The sequence below is a fragment of the Felis catus genome, chromosome C2 (assembly GCF_018350175.1).
Source record: "Felis catus isolate Fca126 chromosome C2, F.catus_Fca126_mat1.0, whole genome shotgun sequence".
Classification (NCBI taxonomy): domain Eukaryota; kingdom Metazoa; phylum Chordata; class Mammalia; order Carnivora; family Felidae; genus Felis; species Felis catus.
In genome coordinates, this window is record NC_058376.1 from 74,902,171 (window position 1) to 74,925,729 (window position 23,559).

At 40.7% G+C, this 23,559-nt stretch overlaps 1 protein-coding gene and 1 pseudogene across 5 annotated transcripts in view; one reads left to right on the forward strand and one right to left on the reverse strand.

Annotated features, from left to right (window-relative positions):
* The window catches only part of ATP13A4 (ATPase 13A4), a 122,359-nt gene that overhangs the window by 92,019 nt on the left and 6,781 nt on the right, over nucleotides 1-23,559 (forward strand). For all 5 annotated transcript variants that reach the window (XM_045037123.1, XM_045037120.1, XM_045037121.1 and 2 more), the window contains 10 exons: nucleotides 2,408-2,568; nucleotides 3,401-3,523; nucleotides 4,748-4,827; nucleotides 6,293-6,335; nucleotides 6,725-6,834; nucleotides 8,941-9,037; nucleotides 10,553-10,625; nucleotides 17,780-17,951; nucleotides 18,948-19,141; nucleotides 20,724-20,812. In XM_045037123.1, coding sequence (XP_044893058.1) covers nucleotides 2,408-2,568; nucleotides 3,401-3,523; nucleotides 4,748-4,827; nucleotides 6,293-6,335; nucleotides 6,725-6,834; nucleotides 8,941-9,037; nucleotides 10,553-10,625; nucleotides 17,780-17,951; nucleotides 18,948-19,141; nucleotides 20,724-20,812 — 1,142 coding nt within the window. The remainder of the gene's footprint in view (nucleotides 1-2,407; nucleotides 2,569-3,400; nucleotides 3,524-4,747; nucleotides 4,828-6,292; nucleotides 6,336-6,724; nucleotides 6,835-8,940; nucleotides 9,038-10,552; nucleotides 10,626-17,779; nucleotides 17,952-18,947; nucleotides 19,142-20,723; nucleotides 20,813-23,559) is intronic.
* On the reverse strand, nucleotides 12,269-13,289 carry LOC123379982 (annotated as a pseudogene).

The window sequence follows — 23,559 nt, forward strand, 5'->3', positions numbered from 1 at the left end:
TCTCCAACAACTGCTCTATTTTGTCTGTCGTGTGTTGTTCTGGTTGTTCTGCCTGATATTTTCCTGTCTAGCTTCTGAGACTTCTAAAATAGGTTGTTATATTCTCTGTCAGATGACTGAGGCTCAGGCGTGGAACTTCTCAGGTAGTGGATGGCAAAAGTGTCCTGTGCTGCAAAGCAGCCCAACTATTGGTGACGAGCTGAGGCATTGTGGACACTTCTTAGCTCTCAGGGCTCTGGCCTCAGGGTAGAGAAACTCCTGCCCACCGTTAGCTCTTCTGGGCTTCCTCATACGTACTTTGGTAGAGACCTGAAGAAAGCCATGTTAGGGATAGGCAGTCAGATGTTATTTATTGTTCCGTGGTTGCTCTAGGAATCACATCTGTACCTACCCTGTCAAGAAGGCTTACAACCATGAACGTCCTTTGCCTTCTCTCCTTTATGTTATGGTTGTCGCGTATATGACAATGAAAACCCCACCATACCATGCTAAGGTTTTCACTTTCAATAGGCACGAGTTACACACAAATGGAAGAAAAATAGACTTTTATATTTACCCAGATCTTCATTATTTCTGTTGCTATGTTTTTATTCCTAATGTTAGAAGTTTCCCTCTGGTGTCCTTTCCTTTCAGCCTAAAGAACTGTTAGCATTTCTTTTTGAGTATGTCTGCTAGCAACAAATTATCTTAGTTTCCCTTCCTCTAAGAATGTCTTATCTCTCCTTCCTTTCTGAAGGGTACTTTCAGAGCTTCACAGTTCTTTCTTCAGCACTTCAAAGATATTTCACTGTCATTTTGCCTCCATGTTTTTTGATGACAAATCTGTAATAATTTGAATAATCATTCCCTAATATATAATGTATTATTTTCTCTTGCCATTTCTAAGGTATTTTCTTTATCTTTGTTTTTAGAAGTTTGATTGTAATGTTTCTGGGTATGGTTCTCATTGAGTTTATCTTACTGGGATTCGCTGGGCTTCTTAAATCTATGAATTTAAATCTTTTACCGTATCTGGGAACTTATCTGCTTTATGTCTTCAAAATATTTTTTCCTGTTTTGATTCCTTTCTCCTTTCCTTCCTGGACTCTAATCACATGACTGTTGTCATTCTCCAGTCTCTGTTCTTTTGTTTTTTTAATTTTCTCTCCGTTTTTCAGATTGTATAATTTCTACTTACCTATCTTCAAATTCACTGCCTCCTTCTCCTGTCACCTGTATTTGGCTTTTGAGAGCATCCAGGGAATTTTTTATTTCAGTTATTATATTGTTCAATTGTAAAGCAGTCATTTGGTTCTTATTTATAGAGTATATATATTTTATTTCTCTTAAGAACTTCTATCTTGTCATTTATTTTAAGAATGGTAACCTTTACCTCATGGAGGACACTTATAACAGCTGCTTTAAGAACATTGGTAATTCTAGCATCTGGGTCATCCTGGTACAAGCAATGGTTGATTGTCTTTTCTTTTCTTGAGAATTGACCACATTTTCCAGGTGTTTTGTAGGTTGACTTTCTTGAACATTTAAAATATTACAGTGTGAGATTTCGGATCTTGTTAAAATCCCCTGGAGAATGGTGAGGGTGATTTTTGTTTGAGCAAGCAAAACTCTAGGACATGGGAGGTGATTCATATCCTAGTTCAATTCTTGAGGCTTCTACTCTCCTTCCCTGGGTTTGTTCTGCACATGCACAGCTCTGGGTTGAGTTCACACAGTAAGTTAGTCTGGTTGTCTAGCTGTCTCCTTTCCAGGGTCTGCCCCATAGTTCTTCAGCCTTCAAGCTTTTTCTTTTTCTAGTTTCTCTGGTCAGAAAGACTAAGTTTCTTTTGGAGTTGTATTCACAGCGCTGGGACTGGGGTTCACACTCAGGTCACACATGTGAGAGAAAAAAATAAAACCAACAATATCACCACCTTGTAGATTATTTCTCCAAATTTGACTCCCTTCCACATTCTACCTGCTTTTGTTTACTTTTCAAAGTCCTCAGATAGTTGCTTTTTGTATTTTTCCCATAGTTTCCCATTGTAATCAGTGGGAGAGATAGATTTTAGTGGTCTTATTCCAATTTGGCTGAAAGTGGAAACACCTGGGACTATATTAAATCAGTAGGGTTTTGATAAATGTTTACCAAGCTGAAAAATGATGGAAATAGATTTGAATTTTGCCTTTTTGTTTTTTCTTTCCACTCTCTGGAGAAACTGGTGGGTTATGAAGTAACCAGATAAAAAGCAATAAGAATCACGAAAGGGATCATGGATTCATGGAGAATCAGCGTGAGAGAGACTTAGAAATTATTTATTTTCACACCTAAAATAAATTCTGGACTCCTTACCCTAGTTTTCCAGGCCCTGCATGAATTGGTTCTATCTTTTCAACCTCACCTTGCTATACCCTTCCTTTCTTATAGGTGACAATCTTCAGACTGCAATAACAGTGGCCAGAAAGTCTGGAATGGTTTCTGAAAGCCAACAAGTCATTCTGATTGAAGCGAATGAAATCACTGGGTCTTCATCAGCATCTATATCTTGGAAATTAATAGAAGAGAAGTCCATTGCATACAGCAATCAGGTACACCTAAAAACAGACTTATCTAAGTTGACTCATAGTGTCGGCTTCTGAGCAGCTTTGACTGGCAGAGATGTACAGGTGACCTAGGCTCAACATATTTCCCCAAATGTCTAATACCTATGCAGTTCGAAGAACTCATATCCGTTTCTCATACTGTTCCTACTGAGCTTTAATGTATAGTGCCGTCGTGGGTCCTGGAAAGGATCCATTATTTTAAGTGTAATAATGTTGTTGGCCCTATAGGAGAAAGAATGTAGTAAGGGGGACTGTGAATCTAATTTCTCATCCTCCTCTTGCTTGCTAACCATCCCACTGGGTCCTAAGGAGATTTAGTCCCTGGGAGAGAAACTGCTGTGCACATTGGAAGATTAGACTATGTCTTTGGGCTGGGAAAAAAAAAGTTTTATCCATGTATTCCCAATCATTCAGTATCCTATCTCTATTGTGTCCTTGTGGAACAATATTAATTCTGTAAGAAAAAAAAAATGGTAAGTTCTCACTTCAGGGAGAGGTTTGTTAAGGTGTAGTGCTTTGTATTTTACACTTGAAATGTGTGAAATGTGCTCTTCTCTGGGACTCACCAAGATCAAATCAGGATGAGAACAGGACATGAGTGTTATTCTCCTATTCACTAGAGGCTGTGATGTGCAAAGATTGATTCGGCAAAGACAAAGTGTTTCTCTGAGGAATTGGTGCTGGAGTGTGACTCTTAAAGAGAGACCCCAGTCTCTCTTAAAGAGAGAGGCCAGTCGTCACTGACTCTCTCTGATATACTTGTGGTCCTTTACCACTCTATCAAGTGTCTAAAATAACTTGTGTTTTGCTTTTGCAGGATAATTACATTAATATCAAGGAAGAAGTCTCTGATCATGGCAGAGAGGGAAGTTACCATTTTGCCTTAAGTGGAAAATCCTTTCAGGTTTTAAGTCAACATTTCAGTAGCCTACTCCCAAAGGTAAGTTCTAAGAGGGTATCAGTCTCCCACAGTCTCCCAGTAAAGATGCCAATGAAGTCACTTACAGAGCATGTTCTTAAGTAATTTCAAACTTTTAAGCAGGTAAGAAATACCTATTGAATATGTCATAAAGGGGCAAAAACATTTTGTTGTCTCATTTCTAGATAGGTTTAAAATTAGTAAATTTGATTAGCCCATTTCTCACCATCTAGAGAAATAAAGTATAAGGAGCCTCTCAAGTCATAAGGATTGCTTTTGGGTGGCTGTCTTCACACTGCCATGGTGAGGGGTCAAACGGTGAAGGGGAAATCCATCAATTATAGAGGAAAGCAGCCCAAGAAAGGAATTCTGTTAAGTTTTTGATAGAGAGTCTACACAAGAAAGGGTCAGAGTTAACAATTTTCTGATGAAGAATAAACCCATAGCAGGGGCAGGTAAGTTATATACATAACAGGTGGACAAACTAGAGAAAGATTGTGTCTAGTGTAATCCAAAGATAAGTTATTTGTATTCAATTGCTTATCATCTTAGGCACTGTTTAAGACAAAAAGATTAAAGACGTAGAGGCTGATCAAACATTAAGCTGAGTTACTTTCAAGAAGAGCAAGGAGCACAGAGATCTAACAGAAGAATTCAGACTCTGTAGAATAAAGCTCAGGTGGATGGAGCTGGTATAGATTTATTATATCTCCAAACCAGCAATGTTCCATAGCCAAAATTAGACTTGGGATATCAGCTGAGCTCCACAATTGGTCAAGCCCAGATGGCATGGTTAAATCCAAGACCGCTAATTGTCACTATTTCATCACGAGGCTGTTTTTTCTGCTCGTTCTGAACAATTTTCTGAGAAGCTGTTGCCTCCTTTCCTTTCCCTAGGATGCTGACCTCTTGATATCTTGCAATTTCTCATACTCTACTGGTTCAAGATTCCATTAAGCTCAGGATTTTTTGGCCACCTTCTTGATGGCAGTTCAGCTAAATATCTGAAGGTCATCATTTTCACCAATATTTTTATTAAGCAGTCATCTTGACTGATTTTTGGTCTCCTTGGTCGCTTACTTGATGACCAAGGTCTCAATGTCTTAAAAAAAAAAAGACTTCTTGGAAACAAATTGTGTTTTGCCATTCCTGGATGTTATTTTCCAGTCAGCGTTCTAAGTATTATCAATTATCTCACGTATGACCAACTGACGTGATATAAAGTTTCTCTTGGGTTCCTTACAGATACTGATAAATGGAACAATCTTTGCAAGAATGTCTCCTGGGCAGAAATCCAGTCTGGTGGAAGAATTTCAGAAACTGGAGTAGGTTCTTTACCAATTCAGGTGGTATGAAGTGCCTGGAGCATGACAGTCAGGGAGAGTGTAAGAGGTACAAGAAGTCCCCTAAGGCAGTGGTTCTGAACCTAACTGCCTATGACAGTCACGCTGGGAGCTTTGAAAAAATAACAATCCCGGGACCCCACTGTCCAGATATTCTAATTCAGTTGTTCATGTGAGGCTTGGACATCAGTGTTTTTTCAGCGTCCCTCAAATGAGTCAATTTTGCGCCCAGAGTTGAGAACCACTGGACTAGAACATATGGGACGTGAAAGTGTGTGGTGAGAAATGAACCTGGAAGGATAGTTTGAGTTCAGCTCCTGAAGGTACAATGAGAATTTAGACATTATAAATTATCATCACAGCTGTGATATAAGGAGATTCGTATGGCGAGGGATTCACATAACCTTAAAAATACTGAAATATTTATATGGCAAAGTATCTTCTCTGTCCTGAATCAAAATAATACTTCTCTTTTAACACAAAGGGTCTCCATTAGAGAATAGGCAGTTCAAATATAGTGCCCATCATTTGAGACCCTTTATTTCCTGTTAACAGAACCCATGGAGTCCTGTAAGTTTTCTTCATTTCTGGTGCTGGACCATATAGACATGACTCCTAATCTTTTTCACTCCCACTTCATCCCCCCTGATTTAGTCACTAGGCAAGCTTCTTGATTCAGAAAGTCCTGTCTTCTTAACTTGGTTGAAAACCTAGATAGTAAACTAGTTGCCTTCATAGGACAGTGTGGAAGACAAGTACAGCAAATCCTATAAATACTGTCAGAGCACTCCTACCTTAAAAAGCACACTATCCATAATCTTTGTCAAGAATTAAAGCCAGCAGGATGCACTCACCCTCAAAGAGCGATCCTGACGCAGGAATATATTTTCTTTCTTCAAAGTCTGGGCATTTGTTAGTTGAGTGACTGCTAAAATGGCAAATTTCCTGCCCTGTTACTATTTACAGCACCAAGTAATTTTCGTTTATTGTTTTAGAAATCAGAAGACACTTTTCCCTACAGCATCTCACTGAATACTCATAACACTTTGTAGGAGAGAAAAATAATGGCCAAAATGGTCAAGTGATCAGGTCAAAGATCTTGATCTGGCTTCAAATCTGGTGCCCTCTCCACTGTGCCATGGTGTTATGTCATAAAATTGTGAACGTCCCATTTTACAGCCAACAAAGCTGCTTTCTAAGCAGTGAAGTACAGGGTCTCCCTGAAATGCTTGGAGTCAGGATGGTGTGCTGGCTTTCCTAATCCATCGGGGAGCTGCTGAGTCACACTTTACTTTTAGTCAAACTGGACCCTTCAGAAAACTCCCTTAAAATAAAGAATCAGAGTGTCCCCTAAGTAACGAAGTTCATTTTATTATTTTTTTAATTAGAGAAATTAGCAGTTAAAATTGCTTTGATTTCCCCTCCAATTGACATGGCTCCCTTTTAGTTACTTTGTAGGTATGTGCGGTGATGGAGCCAATGACTGCGGGGTAAGTAGCTGCTGGTGTGTGGGGCCATGATCACCCCAGGACACACCAGGACTTACACTTAATTGCACTTGCCTGGAGTCCTTTAGACATAATATCCCTGGGAGACACTTATCTCCATTCTTCTTGATGGAGGAACTGATGTGGAGGGTTTGGGAAGGTTTTGACCAAGGCCGCACAATGACTCAGTGATCAGTATACTGACTTCTTTGGCCAGATGTCCCAGTGCCGTCTCTTTGTTATGCAATAGGCAGAACAAATTCTGGTCCCCTCCTGGCTCCTGCTTGGGTCCACGGGCCATCCTGTAGCTAGCTTGACGGGCTTTTCCCGTGTGGCCTCAGGAGAGACATCTGTGAGTGTGCAAGCAGAGTAAGCTGACTCTTTGCTTTCAGGCTTTGAAAATGGCTCACGTGGGCATCTCTTTATCAGAACAGGAGGCATCTGTGGCCTCACCTTTCACTTCTAAAACTCCAAACATTGAGTGTGTACCTCACCTTATCAAGTAAGTAGACGCTTTCCACCAGCACTGTTTTAATCTCTCTTGACTTGTAAATTCAGATCTCATTGTTCGGCCAGGGAAACAACAGGGAAATTTGTGTCCCTGGGTGGGGTGGGTGCTTTGCAGGACAATGCAGTCAGCCATTCTACTCCTGGGTGGACTTACCAGCAGTTAAAAATAACTGTGGGAGAGTAGTGGCATAATGAAAACCACTCAATAGGTTATTTTTAGAAAATTGGAATCTGGGACTTTTTTTTAATTTTAAAGTTTGTTTATTTATTTTGAGTGAGAGAGAGAGAGAGCATGAGCAGGGGAGGGGGCAGAAGCAGGAGAGGGGCAGAGAGAGGGGGAGAGAGAGAATCCCAAGCAGCCTCCATGAGCAAAACGGAGCCTGACTCATGGCTTGAACTCACAAACTGTGAGATCATGACCTGAGCTTAAATCAAGAGTCAGATGCTGAACCCACTGAGTCACCCAGGCACCCCTGGAATTTGGAACTTGTAACTGCTTTGAAATTGTTGATCTTACTGTTATTTTTACATATATCTCCATAGGTGCTTTATAATGGGGGGGTAGAGACAAACTTTCCCTTCCCCGATTGCCCTCTTTTCCTCTTGCCTCTTTATGCTTCTTTGGAATATCCTTCCCATGCCCAGTTTTCAAAATATTAACTCATCTTTGCTGCTTCTACTAAAATCTCCCTTGGTGCTTTATCTGTGCCTCCCAGAAGATGTACTTCTGCTGTATTTTATTGGGATGATAGAGATGGTTAGCACTGTGGCCTCTTTGGGTGATTATAACTAGCATGTATTTACAGCTTGTGAAGTGCTTTAATACCCATTATCTTATACTTCCAAACAGCCTGGAGATGTCGGAGTGGTCACTGTTTCCTTTTACAAATAAAGAAATGGAGGTTTAGAGAACTTAACTGAGGTTCCCAAGCTCACACAGCCATATAGGATTAGAAATTATGCTAGAACTGATGCTATTTAAATGTTTTCTCTACAAATGTCATAGTATTCCCACCACATTAAAATGATGATTTCGCTGGCTCCTCCCAAATTTTTAAAAATTTATGTGTGTGTTTGACAAATGTTTATAGAGCAGGCACTTAGTGCCAGGAACTGGTGGAGACGCTAGAGACCCAGAAGCAAGTAAATCATGCATTCCTTGACCTCATAAAGCTTTCTTCTGGTGGAGAAGTCAGGCAATAAACACATACACAGATAAATCAAGAGTAATGGGAAAAGTAAGAAGGCGGCTGGGGAGGTGGAATTGGCTGCTGCAGGTGTGTGGCATGCGAAAACCCTTTCTAAGGAGGTGAGAGATGACGAGAAACTACCTTCTGGTAGAGCAAATGACAGCAGCTGAGCCCCAGTACAGGGAAAAGCCCGCTCTGAAATCAGGCTTTGGAATCCCAGGAAAACATTATGACCAGAAGCAAATTTAAACTCATTTCTTTCCAATGAAAGTGATAAAAGTGGCATCTCATAAATAATCTATTTTATGCTTTAAATATATACCATTTACTCAAAGTCCACCAACAGTAACGGAAACAAACACGTTCGTTGTTTTCAGTCTATTTAAATTCGATATATGATGTATTTGAGCATAGATACTGTTTCAGTGCAGTTTTAGAAAAAGCGGGGATGGCCAAATGATTTGAATGAAATGAAACACCTTCATGAAAATAGCCCCCAAGCCTGCAATCTTATTTAAATTCCTTAGTTTACAGATGAAGAAACTGTGACTGACAGAAGGAAATGACCTTCCAAATTACACTTGTGAGTAGGTACGAGCTCTAGGACGCATCCCCAGGTCCTCTGACTCCACTCTGACATGATGCCCACAGAGAGCACGAGGCTACCTTGCACTCTGGGCTCCCGAACTGGACCAAGGCTGGGGAGCTGGGCCCGGAAGTGGTCTTTCCTGAAAGTCTAGTCGTTTAGCGTACTGACAGGCAGCTCCCTCTGGCTCGAGGCTGTCCAGTCTGTCAGGCAAACTGTTGAATAATCAGGCTTTGGAGTGTTTCTCCTAAGCTCAGCTGAACAACAGAGTCACTGACCTTTCTTTCCATCTCCTTACTCTGTGCTTTCTTTGCTTACACAGGGAAGGACGTGCCGCTCTCGTTACCTCATTTTGCATGTTCAAGTACATGGCACTGTACAGCATGATCCAGTATGTTGGTGTTCTGCTGCTCTACTGGGTATGACTGGTGACCCGAGCTCTTGGTTAGAACTGAAACAAGGAGTTGCATCCTCCCAACCTGCAGTGCCTCTTGAGGAAGAGTGCACGTGGGGGAGCTTGGAGGGCCAAGGGCCCCTCGGAAACTACCTTTATGGTGAAAGTAAATCAGAAATAGATGCACACAGGAGAAGCTGAAGGTGTCAATTCTCTGACTCTCTGACAGAGACATTTTGTGTGTAGCAGTAGCTGACGATCAAGGCATAGCACTTTCTCGCGGTTGCTTCTGGCTGCTTGGACGAGGTCTCCATCTTCTCTGTTCCAGTGTGAGTCTACCCGAGCGTACCATTCAGTAGCGAGATGATCTGGGACTGGGGAGCTGGTAAATGTTTCAGAGCCGCTCTCCCTGGGACAGCAAGCCCTGGTTATTCATGTTTGCTGATTTCCATGGTGTAAATATGCCCACCATGGCTGGTTTCGAGCTGCCTGCCTGACGTCACTGAGCATGGAGTTGGGAAGAGATGTGCACATAGCATGTCATTATGTAGTACTTGCACCCCCGAGATAGAAGACTTGTAAATATCTTAAAGAACATAGATAACAGCACAATGTAGGAAAAGGATTAGGAAGTGCTGGATTGGGGGTATTTATTAGCTTTGTTTTAGCATAATGTATTTAATGGTAGATTTGTATAATTTCAGGTTCTATAATGGCTGTGTTTAACAGCCAGTTCAAAAAAAAAAATCCCTGAAAACTTTGCAATTGACTCTCATGAGCGAGTAAAAGCAGCCTACTGATGATTCGTTAGATTCATCTCTATGTCCTGCCCTCTTGCTTCTGGGCTGAAGGTTTTAGTTTTGTTATTTTCAGATTGCTTATGTCTTTTCCTGCTCACAATGAATGAGATGGAGAAGGAGAGGCTGTGCACAGAAATTTGGTCCTATTTTGGAATCCCAACAACTCATGCTACAATCTAGAATTGAACTTGGGTCATCTTGATCTCCTTTCCACTAAAAGGGGGGCAAGGAAGCAAGTTACTTGAAATCAGTAAGATCTTAACCTTTTTTTTCCCCAAGAATAGCAAGGATGCCTTATCAGGACTTGCTAATAACACCCAAGACTGCAAATAGTGGGTTCACTTACTCTTTTTCCACTGGTAAAATTTGGGTAAGATCACCACACATTTGTCTCTTGTTACTACTGGAACTCACTGTCCTGTTGTGCCAGACCAAACCCTGACTTTCTGCTAACAGGTAGAAAAGAGATCAGAGATGGATCTAGTAGAGTAAGGCATCTCCCTCGACAGGAGGATGTTGATGTACAAAGGACCCAGCCTAGAAAGCACACAAAGGTGGCCTCCTGGTTGGAGAGGGTTTCACAGCCTTATCTTTGGTACTTCTACCAACACAAACTGGACCCTGGCCACACCTTCTTCTTGTAAAATCCCATGTTGCAGGAACAAAAATGAATGCAACTGATGTCAGACTTCATCCAGAGGGTCACAACATTTTTGACCTGCTTTCCTTTTTCTTTTCAGGAGACAAACAGCCTTTCAAATTACCAGTTTCTGTTCCAGGATCTGGCCATCACAACTCTTATTGGTGTAACAAGTAAGACATTTTTGAAACTTTCTTGGCTCTTCCAGAAGGGCTGGTCCACTAGGAGGGACACCAGTTGCAGCCTCAGGGATATGGGACTTATGCCCAAAAGTCTATTCAGAGAGAGAAAGAGGAAATAGGAGCCCCATTTGTGAGTCTTGGATTGAAATAAAAGTATTAACCATGGAAAAGCTGGCTAGTTATTTTTCTGTTTTCCACAAAATACAGGGCTTCCATAATGGTCACTAAACTTATTTATTTATTTATTTAGTTGTTTGTTTGTTTATCTTTTGGGATAATTTATTGCTTTTCATTTTTTTAAAATATAATTTATTGTCAATTTGGCTAACATACAGTGTGTGCAATGTGCTCTCGGTTTTGGGGTAGATTCCTGTGGTTCCTTGCTTACATACAACACCCAGTGCTCATCCCAGCAAGTACCCTCCTCAATGCCCATCACCCATTTTCCCCTCTGTCCACCACTCCTTCCCCCCACTACCCTCAGTTTGATCTCTGTATTTAAGAGTCTCTTGTGGTTTGCCTCCCTTCCTCTCTGTTTGTAACTATCGTTTCCCCCTTCCCTTCTCCCATGGTCTTCTTGTTCAGTTTCTCAAGTGCACTTTGAAAATCAGGAATGCTGTCTTCAGTGTGCTTTCAGGTGTAATTACAGTTAATATATGCCCAGTTTATAGAGGCTGGATAGCTTTTATGCTTTAGATCTTTTTTTTTTTTTAGTTTATTTATTTACTTTGAGAGAGAGAGAGAGAGAGAGAGAGAGAGCAAGTAGGGAAGGAACAGAGAGGGAGAGAGAGGATCCCAAGCAGGCTCCATGCTGTCAGTGCTGACAGGGCTCAATCTCATGAACTGTGAGATCATGACCTGAGTTGAAATCTAGAGTTGGACACTTAACCGACTGAGCCATCCTGGTGCCCCTGTTTAGATCTTTAAATCCTAGCCTTTGGGGATTTTGAATGAAGATTAAAGATAATCTTGCCATTAGGCCACTCCCATTTCCACCTCTTGATTAACATGAATCGTCTTCCCAATTTCCCTGCTGTAGGCTTTCACCCCAACCCATCCACTCCCCACCATCCATCATATTCTCTGCTTTCCTCTCTGTTACATATAAATGCCAACAGCTCCACTTATACATTTAATCCTACCTCTTCCTACCTTCTTGGGGATTTTGTTTCTGTTATAATCTCCTTCTTCACTGTCATCAACTTTTCTCTGGTCTGCTGGATCAGCATATAAATATATTTTCTTATCTTCTACCAGATCTGGTATTCAACAAAATTATTAGCTATTTATTGAGTGCCTAATTTGTACTACTTACCATAATAGGCACTTAGAACACATCAGTGAAAGGGAAAAATATTTCCTTTCCTTGCATTCTGGTAAAACAACCTGGTTGTTCAAAGACCTGGAGCCATCCTTGGTTTCTCTTTTCTTTATCCTTCACATCCCTTTGGATGGAGCTCCTGTTGGCTCTGCTTTCCGAAGCTCTGTACCCCCTGACACAGAGCCATGTCACCTCCCTTACGGATTCCCACAACAGCCTCACAACTCATCTTGCTTCCCCTCCTCCCCATTTACCTTTCAAAGAGCAGTAAGAGTGTTAATTTTGAAAAGTAAATTTTATTGTCACCTACTTGCTTAAAATGCTCTAGCCCCTGCCTGCTTCTGCTTCACTTGCAACCACATTGTTACATTCTTATCCCAGGCACCAGGGCCTTCTTGTCATGAGCGTTGTCAAGCTCGTGATCACCACAGCACCTTTGTTTTTGCTCTTTTCTTTGCCTAAAACACTCTCCCTTTCCATCTTTATATGGCTTTGGTTTTTTCTTATTCAGATCTTAGCTCAAATGTCACCACCTCAGGAAGTTCACTTTAAGTAGTCACCAAGCCAATTTTTCTCTATTACGCAATTGTGCTCTATTTTTTTTTTTTTAGTTCCCAAGTTTTATTCAAGAATTCATACAAAATGTTCCAGATAAATGAGTTTTAATCCACCTCTTCCTCCTCTTTCTCATCCTGGTTAATCCGGAAGTAACACAGTTTGTAACTCTCTTTGCTGTTAGCAACTACTAGCAATGAATCACAGGGATTATTCTTCAGATATATTTTTTAGGTTTATTTCTTTATTTTGAGAGACAGAGAGGAGGGGGGGAAGAGAGAGAGAGAACATGCACAAGTGGGGAAGAGGCGGAGAGAGAGGGAGAGAGAAACAATCCCAAGCAGGCTCCACACCGTCAGTGCAGAGCCCCATGTGGGGCTCAAACCCAGGAACCATGAGATCATGGCCTGAGCCTAAGTTGTATGCTTAACCAACTGAGCCACTCAGGTGCCCCCTTCCAATATTTTTTTGATGAGTTATTTCGAACACCATTTGGAAAAAAGCACCTCAGAAGTTACTGTAATCTTGTTTCTGTTCCTTTCAGTGGTTAGAGCCCCTCCAACTGAGATTCCCAGATTTTCCATTCATTTTGATTCTCTCTTGAACAAACTGCTCAAAATTGGCAGCCTCCATGATTCCCTCTTCTCCAGGATGGGTGCAGTCAAAGGCAAACTTCATAACTTGCTGCTTCTTCTTCCGTTTTCTTTTCTTTTCTTTTCTTTTTTTTTTTTTTTTTTTTTTTTGCCCCCTTTCACCAGAAACTTTTTCATGGGCACCATGGTGGCAGTGGAGGCAGAAAGCACAATTGTGCTCTATTTGTGTGTGTGTGTGTGTGGGGGGGTGTCCTTCACAATCTGAAGTTATGATTTTATCTGTGTTTTTATTTGCGTCTTCCTGCCTCCCCTCTCCCAGAGTGTGTGCGTTGTGAGAACAGCACCTTGTCTATCTTGACTACTGCTGTGTTCCCTGTAATTCTTACAGTGTCAGGTGTATCCAAGGGGCTCAAATCTCTCGAAAGAACACCCTCTGGAAAGAACACTCAAGTCTCTGGAAAGAATTAACAGAATTCTTCTTATGAAGCCAAGCCTATCTCTATGTAACTTGCACCCATCCCAGCTCTGAGATTTAGGTTGGCAAAGAGCCATCTATGTTTTCTCCCTAGATCAGTCTTTCTTCCACATTTTTGAAAACAGCCCTCATTTCTGCTCTAATTGTTCTCTGTTTAGTAACAAGCATCTCCAGGTTTTCCTCTATATTTTGATAAATAACTTGATTATTTTTTGTTCTTATGGTTACTACTATATATTCATTATAAAACAAAGACGGAAAACATTGCAAGATATAACAAAGGAAAAAATCCATCTTTATCCTACCATTCAGAACTAACAAATTAAAGCATTCTGTATGTATATAGATGAAGAAATTTGAATTATGTTCTGTATATAGTTGTGCGTACATTTTCTTCACTTAACTTTGTCATAAATTTTCATGTCATTAAATATTTTAATTCTTTTTTATTGTGGTAAAATATACACAACATAAAATGTGCCATTTTCACCATTTTTAAACATATAGTTCAGGGGCATTAATTACATTCACAGTTTTGTGCAATCATTGCCACTCTTTACTTACAAAATTTTTACATCTCCCCAAACAGAAACTCTGTACTCATTAAGTAATAGCTCTCCGTTGTTCTGTCAGTGCAGAGCCCAATGTGGGGCTTGAAACCATGAACTGCAAGATCATGACCTGTGCCCAAGTTGGATGCTTAACCGACTGAGCCACCCAGGTGCCCCTACAGCCTTTTATATTTGCTCAAATAGATACTTTTTAAAAATGTTTTCATTTTTTATTTTTATTTATTTTTGAGAGAGAGAAAGAGAGACAAAGCATGAGTGAAGGAGGGCCAGAGAGAGGGAGACACAGAATCTGAAACAAGTTCCAGGCTCTGAGCTGTCAGCACAGATGTTGAAATCACAGACTGTGAGATCATGATCTGAGCCAAAGTCAGATGCTTAACCCACTGAACTACCCAGGCGCCACTCAAATAGTTACTTTTACTGGACAAAAGAAAGAATGTCAATGAAGAGGTAGAAATTATAAAAAAGATTCTTTAGAAAGAATTTCTTTTGGCTCCTTTTCATAATTTCTGTCTTTTTATTGACATTTTCATTTTGTTCATAAATTGTTTCCTAATTTCTTTGAGCATATTTGAAAGAGTTGTTTTAGGGGCGCCTGGGTGGTTCAGTCAGTCGAGCGTCCGACTTCGACTCAGGTCACGATCTCATGGTTCGTGGGTTCGAGCCCCATGTCGGGCTCTGTGCTGACAGCTCAGAGCCTGGAGCCCGCTTCGGATTCTGTGTCTCCCACTCTGTCTGCCCCTCTCCTGCTCATGCTCTGACTCTCTCTGTCTCAAAAATAAATAGAAACATTAAAAAAAAAAGAGTTGTTTTATAAATTTTTTTAACAATTATTTATTATTGAGAGACAGAGACAGAGCATGAGCGTGGGAGGGGCAGAGAGAGGGGGAGACACAGAATCCGAAACAGGCTCTAGGCTCTGAGCTGTCAGCACAGAGCCCGACGTGGGGCTCGAACTCACGAACCATGAGATCATGACCTGAGCTGAAGTCAGACGCTTTACTGACTGAGCCACCCAGGCGCCCCTGAAACAGTTGTTTTAAAGTCTTTGTCTAACATATCATATGACTTCACTCATATGAGGACTTTAAGATACAAAACAGATGGACATAAGGGAAGGGTAGCAAAAATAATATAAAAGCAGGGAGGGGGACAAAACATAAGAGACTCTTAAATATGGAGAACAGAGGGTTACAGGAGGGGTTATGGGAGGGGGGATGGGCTAAATGGGTAAGGGGCATTAAGGAATCTACTCCTGAAATCATTGTTGCACTATATGCTAACTAACTTGGATGCAAATTTAAAAAATAAATTTTAAAAAAAGCTGGGATTTGGAAAAAAATAATCAAAGTCTTTGTCTAGTAAGTCCAATGTCTGGGTGTCCTCAGAGGTTATTTCTGTCAACTTATTTTGTTCTGCTGAATATTATAATGTCGTAACTCTGGAAATCCAGATAACTCTGGAAATCCCCCTTCCCCAGGATTTGATGGCTTTTGTTCTGCTAGTTTTTGAAGGCTGTCATAGTCCATTTGTTTGGTGACTTTCCTAAACTATTTTTTGCAGACTGTATCAGTTGCCATGTATGGCCAATGAAATCTCTGTTCCTTTAGCTTTTGTTTAGCTAGTGTTTTTGACAGAGATTTTCTTGACTTCCATGAGTGTAAAACCATGAACAAAGAACAACCTCTCCCAGTCTTTGCACATTTGTTCTGTGCTGGGGCCCTTCAACACTCAGCCAGGCTTGTGCTGAGTGCAGAGATCATCCAGAGCTCAAAACTGAGGGGCTGTTCCAGTCTTTCCTGAGTGGGTAACTTGCCTTAGGTGTGTGCATGGTTTTCTATAGTCCCCAAAATACACATATGTTTTTGAAAGCCATAATTTTCCAAAGAAATGTTCTTTAGCTTTTCTTTATCATAGCTATTATTTTATGTCTCAACTGCCATCTTTTGCCCCAGGTGATTGTGGGTAGTTGGTGAGCCTTACAGTTGTTTTCAAGCAGTGGATGCTGCTGCCCTGAGTTCAGTCTTGCATTAGGTGAAACAGAGATGAGCGCCTTGCACCAGTCCTTCAGGTACCCCCAGACAGGTTAGAATGGACATACCCAATGGATGCAGTTTGCTCTTCCTCTCTGTGACCAGAGACCAGAGTCCTCCACTGGGAGGGCCAATGACTGACTTTGAGATTGCCACTGAGCTGAGGAGGGGTAGGGCAACGGCAAGTACAGATGTCACAAACCTTTCCCACCATTTTTAAGTTGCCTTTTTCTTGATTCAGCATTTGTTTGACTGCTGTAAACCTTTGTTGTTCAGAGTTCTGACAAAGTTAGTGTTGATAGTTTCTGCTTGTTTTTCAATGTTTCTGTGGAAGGATGGGACCTTAGGGCTGTCTGCTCTGCCACTTTTTCCGATGTCACTTCTCATTTTGTCATTATTTTTTTGTTTATTTAATTTATTTTACTTAAGTTTATTTATCTGAGAATGAGAGAGTGAGCAGGGGAGGGACAGAGAGAGAACAAATCCCAAGCAAGCTCCACGCCGTCAGTGCAGAGACCAAGGCGGGGCTCGAACTCACGAACCACGAGATCATGACCTGACCCGAAATCAAGAGTCAGATGCTTAACCAACTGAGTCACCCAGGTGTCCCATTGTCACTGAATATTTTAAAGCATTGCTTCTTAGAGACTGCCTGTTGTTTCATTATGTAGATGTACCATAGTTTACTGTAAGTGATGCACTAAAGAACATCTTTCTACATCTCTGATATTTTTAGCTTAAGACAAATTTCCAGAAACAGAATAACCATGTCAAATGTTATGAACATTTTCCGGTGTTGTCATATTTATTGCCAAATTGCCCTGCAGAAGGTTTGTGTCAGTGTACGTTTCCAGAAGCAGTGTATAAGAGTGTACATTATCATCATGCCCTCACCTATAATTTGATGGACTTTGCCTATTTAATAGGCAAAACTGAACCACAATTTCTTTATCCATTCATCAGTTGATGGACATTTAGGCTTCTCCCACAATTTGGCTATTGTAGAGAGTGCCGTGGCAATGAGAAAGAATGAAATATTGTAGCAACGTGGATGGAACTGGAGAGTGTGATGCTAAGTGAAATAAGCCATACAGAGAAAGACAGATACCATATGCTTTCACTCTCATGTGGATCCTGAGAAACTTAACAGAAACCCATGGGGGAGGGGAAGGAAAAAAAAAAGAGGTTAGAGTGGGAGAGAGCCAAAGTATAAGAGACTCTTAAAAACTGAGAACAAACTGAGGGTTGATGGGGGGTGGGAGGGAGGGGAGGGTAGGTGATGGGCATTAAAGAGTGCATCTTTTGGGATGAGCACTGGGTGTTGTATGGAAACCAATTTGACAATAAATTTCATATATTAAAAAAAATAGCCCAAACCGAAAGCATTTCATGATTCTTTTTGTCTTCTCCCTTAAGAATTGCTCCTATGACTTGAGTTTGAAGCCATTCATTGTATTTTGTTCCCTGAAAACCCTGATGTACTCCGGTTTGTCAGTTTCCTTGGCTGTGTGGGCCCAAGAATTTACACTGTTCTTCTGATGAAGAATACAGTATTTTCCTTCTCTCACAAACATAACACTTGAATTTATTTTGTAGTGAATTTGAATGGTGCCTACCCCAAGCTGGTGCCCTTCAGGCCTGCAGGACGGCTGATCTCCCCACCTCTGCTGCTCTCTGTGATTCTCAACATTCTTCTCAGCTTAGCCATGCACATTGTGGGCTTCATTCTGGTTCAGAGGCAGCCTTGGTATTCCATGGAGATGCACAGGTACTATCACAGCTCTGATGCCAGCTTCTCACATCCTAATTTCCATCAAACACGGTCTGGCCCTTATGACAAGAAGCAAAGGGTTCTTCATTCTTCTGGAGGCATTGGCTTTCTTTCAAGTCCCTTGGGGAATTTTCCAGTGATCTTCTCTCCTCTGTAGCACAGTTTGAGGATATTATCCATTGGCACTTACTTTTGCCTGTCTTGTGTGATAATGATCCATGACCTTCTTTTACACCTAGGGTGACCATGCGTTATAATTTGCCCAGGCAGCCCCAGTTTGAGCCTGATATCCCAGTGAAATTTTTTAAATTAATTAATCGTTGAAATATATTTGGCATACAATGTTACATTAATAACAAGTTATCAATTCGACCATTCTATACACCATTCCTTGCTTACCATGATATGTGGTGCCCATCTGTCACCATATATTAATATGCTATTTTTGATTACAGTTCCTATGCTGTAATTTGCATCCTCATAACATTCATTTTATAACTGGATTTTATAACCTCTGAATCCCCTTTATCTATTTTTCCCACCCCTTCCACGCATGTCTCCTCTGGCAACTACCGGTTTTGCTGATGCTACTAGTCTTTTCCTTTCACATTCAAATATGCTCCTGTTGGATGATAAATTATATGGTCACCCTATTTATCAATATTCAAAGATCTTAAGCCACAAGAGGAAAAACTCATGGCTTACTCATCTTTTTCCCACATAACCTTACTACACATGAAGGGTACCCAAATTATTGAATAAATAACTTGTCTATCTATCTATCTATCTACCTATCATCTATCTATCTTTTATCTATTCATCTATCCAAAATATAGATCTATCTGTGTTGGTTTCTTTCCCCTTATTTCTCAGTATATTCTTTCCCAAAGTGTAGGTAATTACAAAAGCACTGAGGGCATGGAATCCTGTAGTTACCAGTGCTCCATAAAGACCTGTCATCTTCGTTCATTACCTTTTTTGTTTCTTTTTTAGTGCCTGCACAGTGCAAAATGAAAGCATCTCAAAGTTAACCATTTCTCCCACTGCTCCAGAAAAAATTGGAAGTAATGGTGCCTTCACAAGCTTCGAAAACACTACCATATGGTTCTTGGGAACAATCAACTGTATCATCGTGGCTCTTATTTTCTCTAAAGGAAAACCATTTAGGCAGCCCATATATAAAAATTGTGAGTAGCGTTGTACCAGATCAGAGGTGATGGGTCATCAGAAGGAACAGACATGCCCAGGTCACTCGGGGAGCAGCCGCAGAGTTGATGCTTATCTGGAGCCCTTGACTTTATACTCCAGGGCTCTATAAACACATTTGGCAGCCTCATTCTTTGCTCCTTTCCTCAAAGCTGCATTAAATTCTAGGGCTTCTTCCTCTACCTCTTTCCTTCCCCGGAAGTTTGTCTCCAGGTGTCCTTTCATGGCACCACTGTAAATTGGGACGAGTCATTTATTTCCTCACGTGTCAGTACTTGTCAGAATTCATCTGGGAGGAGGTGGAGAGAGAGAAGTGTCACAACACTCAGTTGGAACATGTCTCCTGCCATGAAGACAATGGTTAAGATGGCATTGTGTGGTTGGCAGCCTGGGAGGGGGTCCAGCCTGAAGGAACCTGGCTATGGTAATTGTGGAGGCTCTTGGCCAAAGTACATGCTACCTCCTTACATTCTGGACTGGAGTGTGGTGTGTGTTAGGAGAAGTGGGTGACCAGGTTACCCTGTGGAACATTCATTTGTATACATCCCTACCTCTCAAATTGGGAACATTTAATTAATTAATTAATTATTTAGTTAATTATTTTTACCTTTACTTATTTATTTCATGCTCATGAGCACTGGAGGAGCAGAGAGAGAGAGCGAGAGAGAGAATCCCAAGCAGGCTCCATGCTGTCAGTGCAGAGCCTGATGTGGGGCTCGAACCCATGAACTATGAAATCGTGATCTGAGGCGAAACCAAGAGTTGGATGCTTTAACAACTGAGCCACCCAGGCACCCCTAATTGGGAAAATTTAGAAGCATAAGTTGAAGGATCAATGTCCTCATAAGAATTAGTTTATTTAGAGAAAATTATTTGCCTTTCTCCTTCTTGGGATGAGAAAGCAGTCAAATGCTTACCTCTACATTACTGCAATTTAAATATTTGTTTATTTACAGCCCTCTTTTTTTTCCAGAATAGAATTTGAAGCAGGGGATTTGCATTAAAAAGACTTGGATACTTAACTGTCTTCAAGGCATTTTTTGAAAATACATTAGGTCAAAATTGCACTCTCTATATTTCCCACTTTTATTAATTGAAACTTACAACATGCGTGTGAAAATTTCCATCTGCTTCAAGGACATGCATAGAAATTGTGGAGGTGGGGGGCGCCTGGGTGGCGCAGTCGGTTAAGCGTCCGACTTCAGCCAGGTCATGATCTCGCGGTCCGTGAGTTTGAGCCCCGCGTCGGGCTCTGGGCTGATGGCTCAGAGCCTGGAGCCTGTTTCCGATTCTGTGTCTCCCTCTCTCTCTGCCCCTCCCCCGTTCATGCTCTGTCTCTCTTTGTCCCAAAAGTAAATAAACGTTGAAAAAAAAAAAAAAAGAAATTGTGGAGGTGAGACCCATTGCATATAAATGAGTACTTTCCATTTATTATGCTGTGTTTGGATGTAAGAATCAAGTAAGCTTAATCAGTGTTAATCTAGAATATGTCTGTCAATAGATGTGAAACTCCATATATACTCCAATTTCTCTAAATGATAGCTTGTGTTCTTATTTCCTCAGATATATTTGTCCTTGTGCTGGTCATACAGCTGGGTGTATGTCTATTCATTCTATTTGCTGATATTCCAGAATTATACAGGCGTTTGGATGTAAGTCTTATCTCTGGGCTATGATGATGGTTTACTGTTATATAATACCCTGACTGCAAGAAGCAGGTCACGGTGGCAATTGACATGGACTCGTGACACTGATTATCCTTTTGGAATAGTAGAGTTAAAAAAGAATACTACATTTGTTTGTATTTTTTTAAATTTAAGCCAGCCAGGAAATAAGATTCTGTCTAGTCTTGATTTCAAATATTTCAGAAGCATTGACCATTTTTCTTTTAAAAGATCCCCGTAAGAATGGAGAAATCTATATACATACACTGTTTCAAGCGTAAGAAATTTTTTTCCCCTAAGCGCTTCTGTTTTGAAGCTGTTGAAACAGTTTGCCTATAACACTTTTTCTGTTAATTCTCAAATCTGTACTTACATCTTTTAAAAAAAAATCTCTATAATAAAGACGTGTTTATATGTTCATACTTAATGTCTGCAAAACTTGTTTGCAAAGAGCCATAACTTACCTCATGAACTCTCTTAGAGTGTGTAATTTTGAGGCAAATGTCAAAATCTATGAGACAATTTTTACATATACAAGCTAGGGGAAATGTGTATTTCAATTCCTTTAACCTATACTTTTGAATTAGAAGTTTATTATTACCAAATGTCCTTTAGACCAATAAATAGAATACAGAGGAGATGGTAAAAGGGAATGGACTTTTTTTACTTAGTGCTACGTGAGCCTGCCTGCCCACCTCTCCAACTCAAACACACGTGTCATGAAGGCCAAGGTCCTATCTTATTCAGTTTCATATTACCAGTGCCTAACATAACCCATGGCACGTAAGGGCAGTAAATGACTGATCCTTGTAGATCAGGTTCCTAAATGGAGATGAGCACTGGAAGCTCACAGTTCATTGCAAACCAGCAAAACCTTCACCAACCCTTCTTGACACGTGACATACAAACTCATGTCTACATTCGGTTTTCCTTGTGATAATTGTATCACTGTGATTAACAGCGTAATTGCCACTATTGTTAAATATGTTCATGAATTTGAGTAAGCAGTCATGGAGATAGTCTTTGGCTGCTAGACTTCTAAGTGAGTTAAAACTTCTTAATCCTGCAGAAGTTAGGGTTAAGATATGTTGGGTTTAGTCACACTCTTTAAGAGGAAAGAGTCTTACAGAGAGGCTGATTCCTCTGGTACAACAAAATAGGGAGCCTATTTAGTTTTGGGGGGACCTGTGTGGGGTCATTGCCAACATGACTGCCAAGGAGTCTGCAGAGAATTATTGCTCACCCTAAAAATAATTATTTTTCTTCTTATTACATAAAATTGTGGGTACATTCTAGAAAATGTGAATATGCAGGCAGAGAAAATTATAACAGTATTCACTCTATCCTTCCATCTTTGAAACTTTGTATATTATAAAAGTGCATTGACTGATTTATGCAGTTTACTTTAAATGGAATCATGCTGTTTTGTAACCTAGTTATTGCTCACTTTAAAGAATTACATTTTTTAAAAAATAGAGATACATTCACAACGTTTAATATTCAAAAGTTAAAAAGTTCTGTCCTCTCATCCTTTTTTCCCCTGCTACCAGGTCTCCTCTCTGGAGGCTACTGATGACAACACTTTATTTTATACACTTTTATTTTTATATACATATTTTATACATATGCCTACACACACACACACACACACAGACACATATATATTTCCTTTTTTAAATTTTTTTAAATGTTTATGCATTTTTTGATAGAGACAGAGCGTGAGTGGGTGAGGGGCAGAGAAAGAGGGAAACACAGAATCCGAAGCAGGCTCCAGGCTCTGAACTGACAGACATAGCCTGATGCAAGGCTCGAACTCACGGACCGTGAGATCATGACCTGAGCCGAAGTCGGATGCCCAACCGACTGAGCCATCCAGGCGCCCCATATATATATTTCTTATATGTGTATTCTGCCACATTCTTACACAAATAACAGACTATTAAATTTGTCCAGGTCTTCTGAGCTGAAGATGGCAAAATGAGATGAGATGTGTGAGCAAGCTATGGAGGAAATGCCTGTAGGGACAAAAAGACGAGGAAGCCCAAAGAGAAAGGGAGGGTGGCACCTTATGATGTAGGTCTGACCCCCATGAAGGAGTGACGGAAGGAGGGCCAGAGGGGTAGGGTTTCAGATTGCAGTGCAGTTCTAAGAAAGCCCAGCCACAGTTGCCCATCACAGGTATCTAGTATCTTATAAGAATGAGTGTGATTAGAAGACCTGCCATCCTCAGGTCTTAGCTATGAGCAACTCATGAGGAGTGTGGGCTCAGGGTAGATGTGGTGGGAGATTCCAAGGGTAGCACTGGAGCACCTGCTACTTACTCTCCTGGCAGGAGACCCTCATGGGGCATGCCCATGGCTGCCCCGACCACACACGGTTCCACACCACGATCTTTCATGTTACAGTGTATTTTGGTAATTGTCCCACGACAGTACATAGAGCTTCCTCATTCCTCTTTTTACGTTAATATATTGTTTCAATATACATATATGTACCATAATTTATACACAGCCCCCGTTGATAGACATTAGGTTGCTTCCAATGTTTTGCTATTCCAAACAAAGCTGCAATAAAATACCTTTATACATATACCATTTCAGGCATGTACAAGTCTGTCTCTAGGATAAACTCCCAGAAATGGTTTTCCACTTTTAATTTTAATGGCATTGCCCTCCATAAAGTTGTACCAGTTTATAATCCCCCCAGTGTAGAAGGCAGTATATGAGACAGTGCCG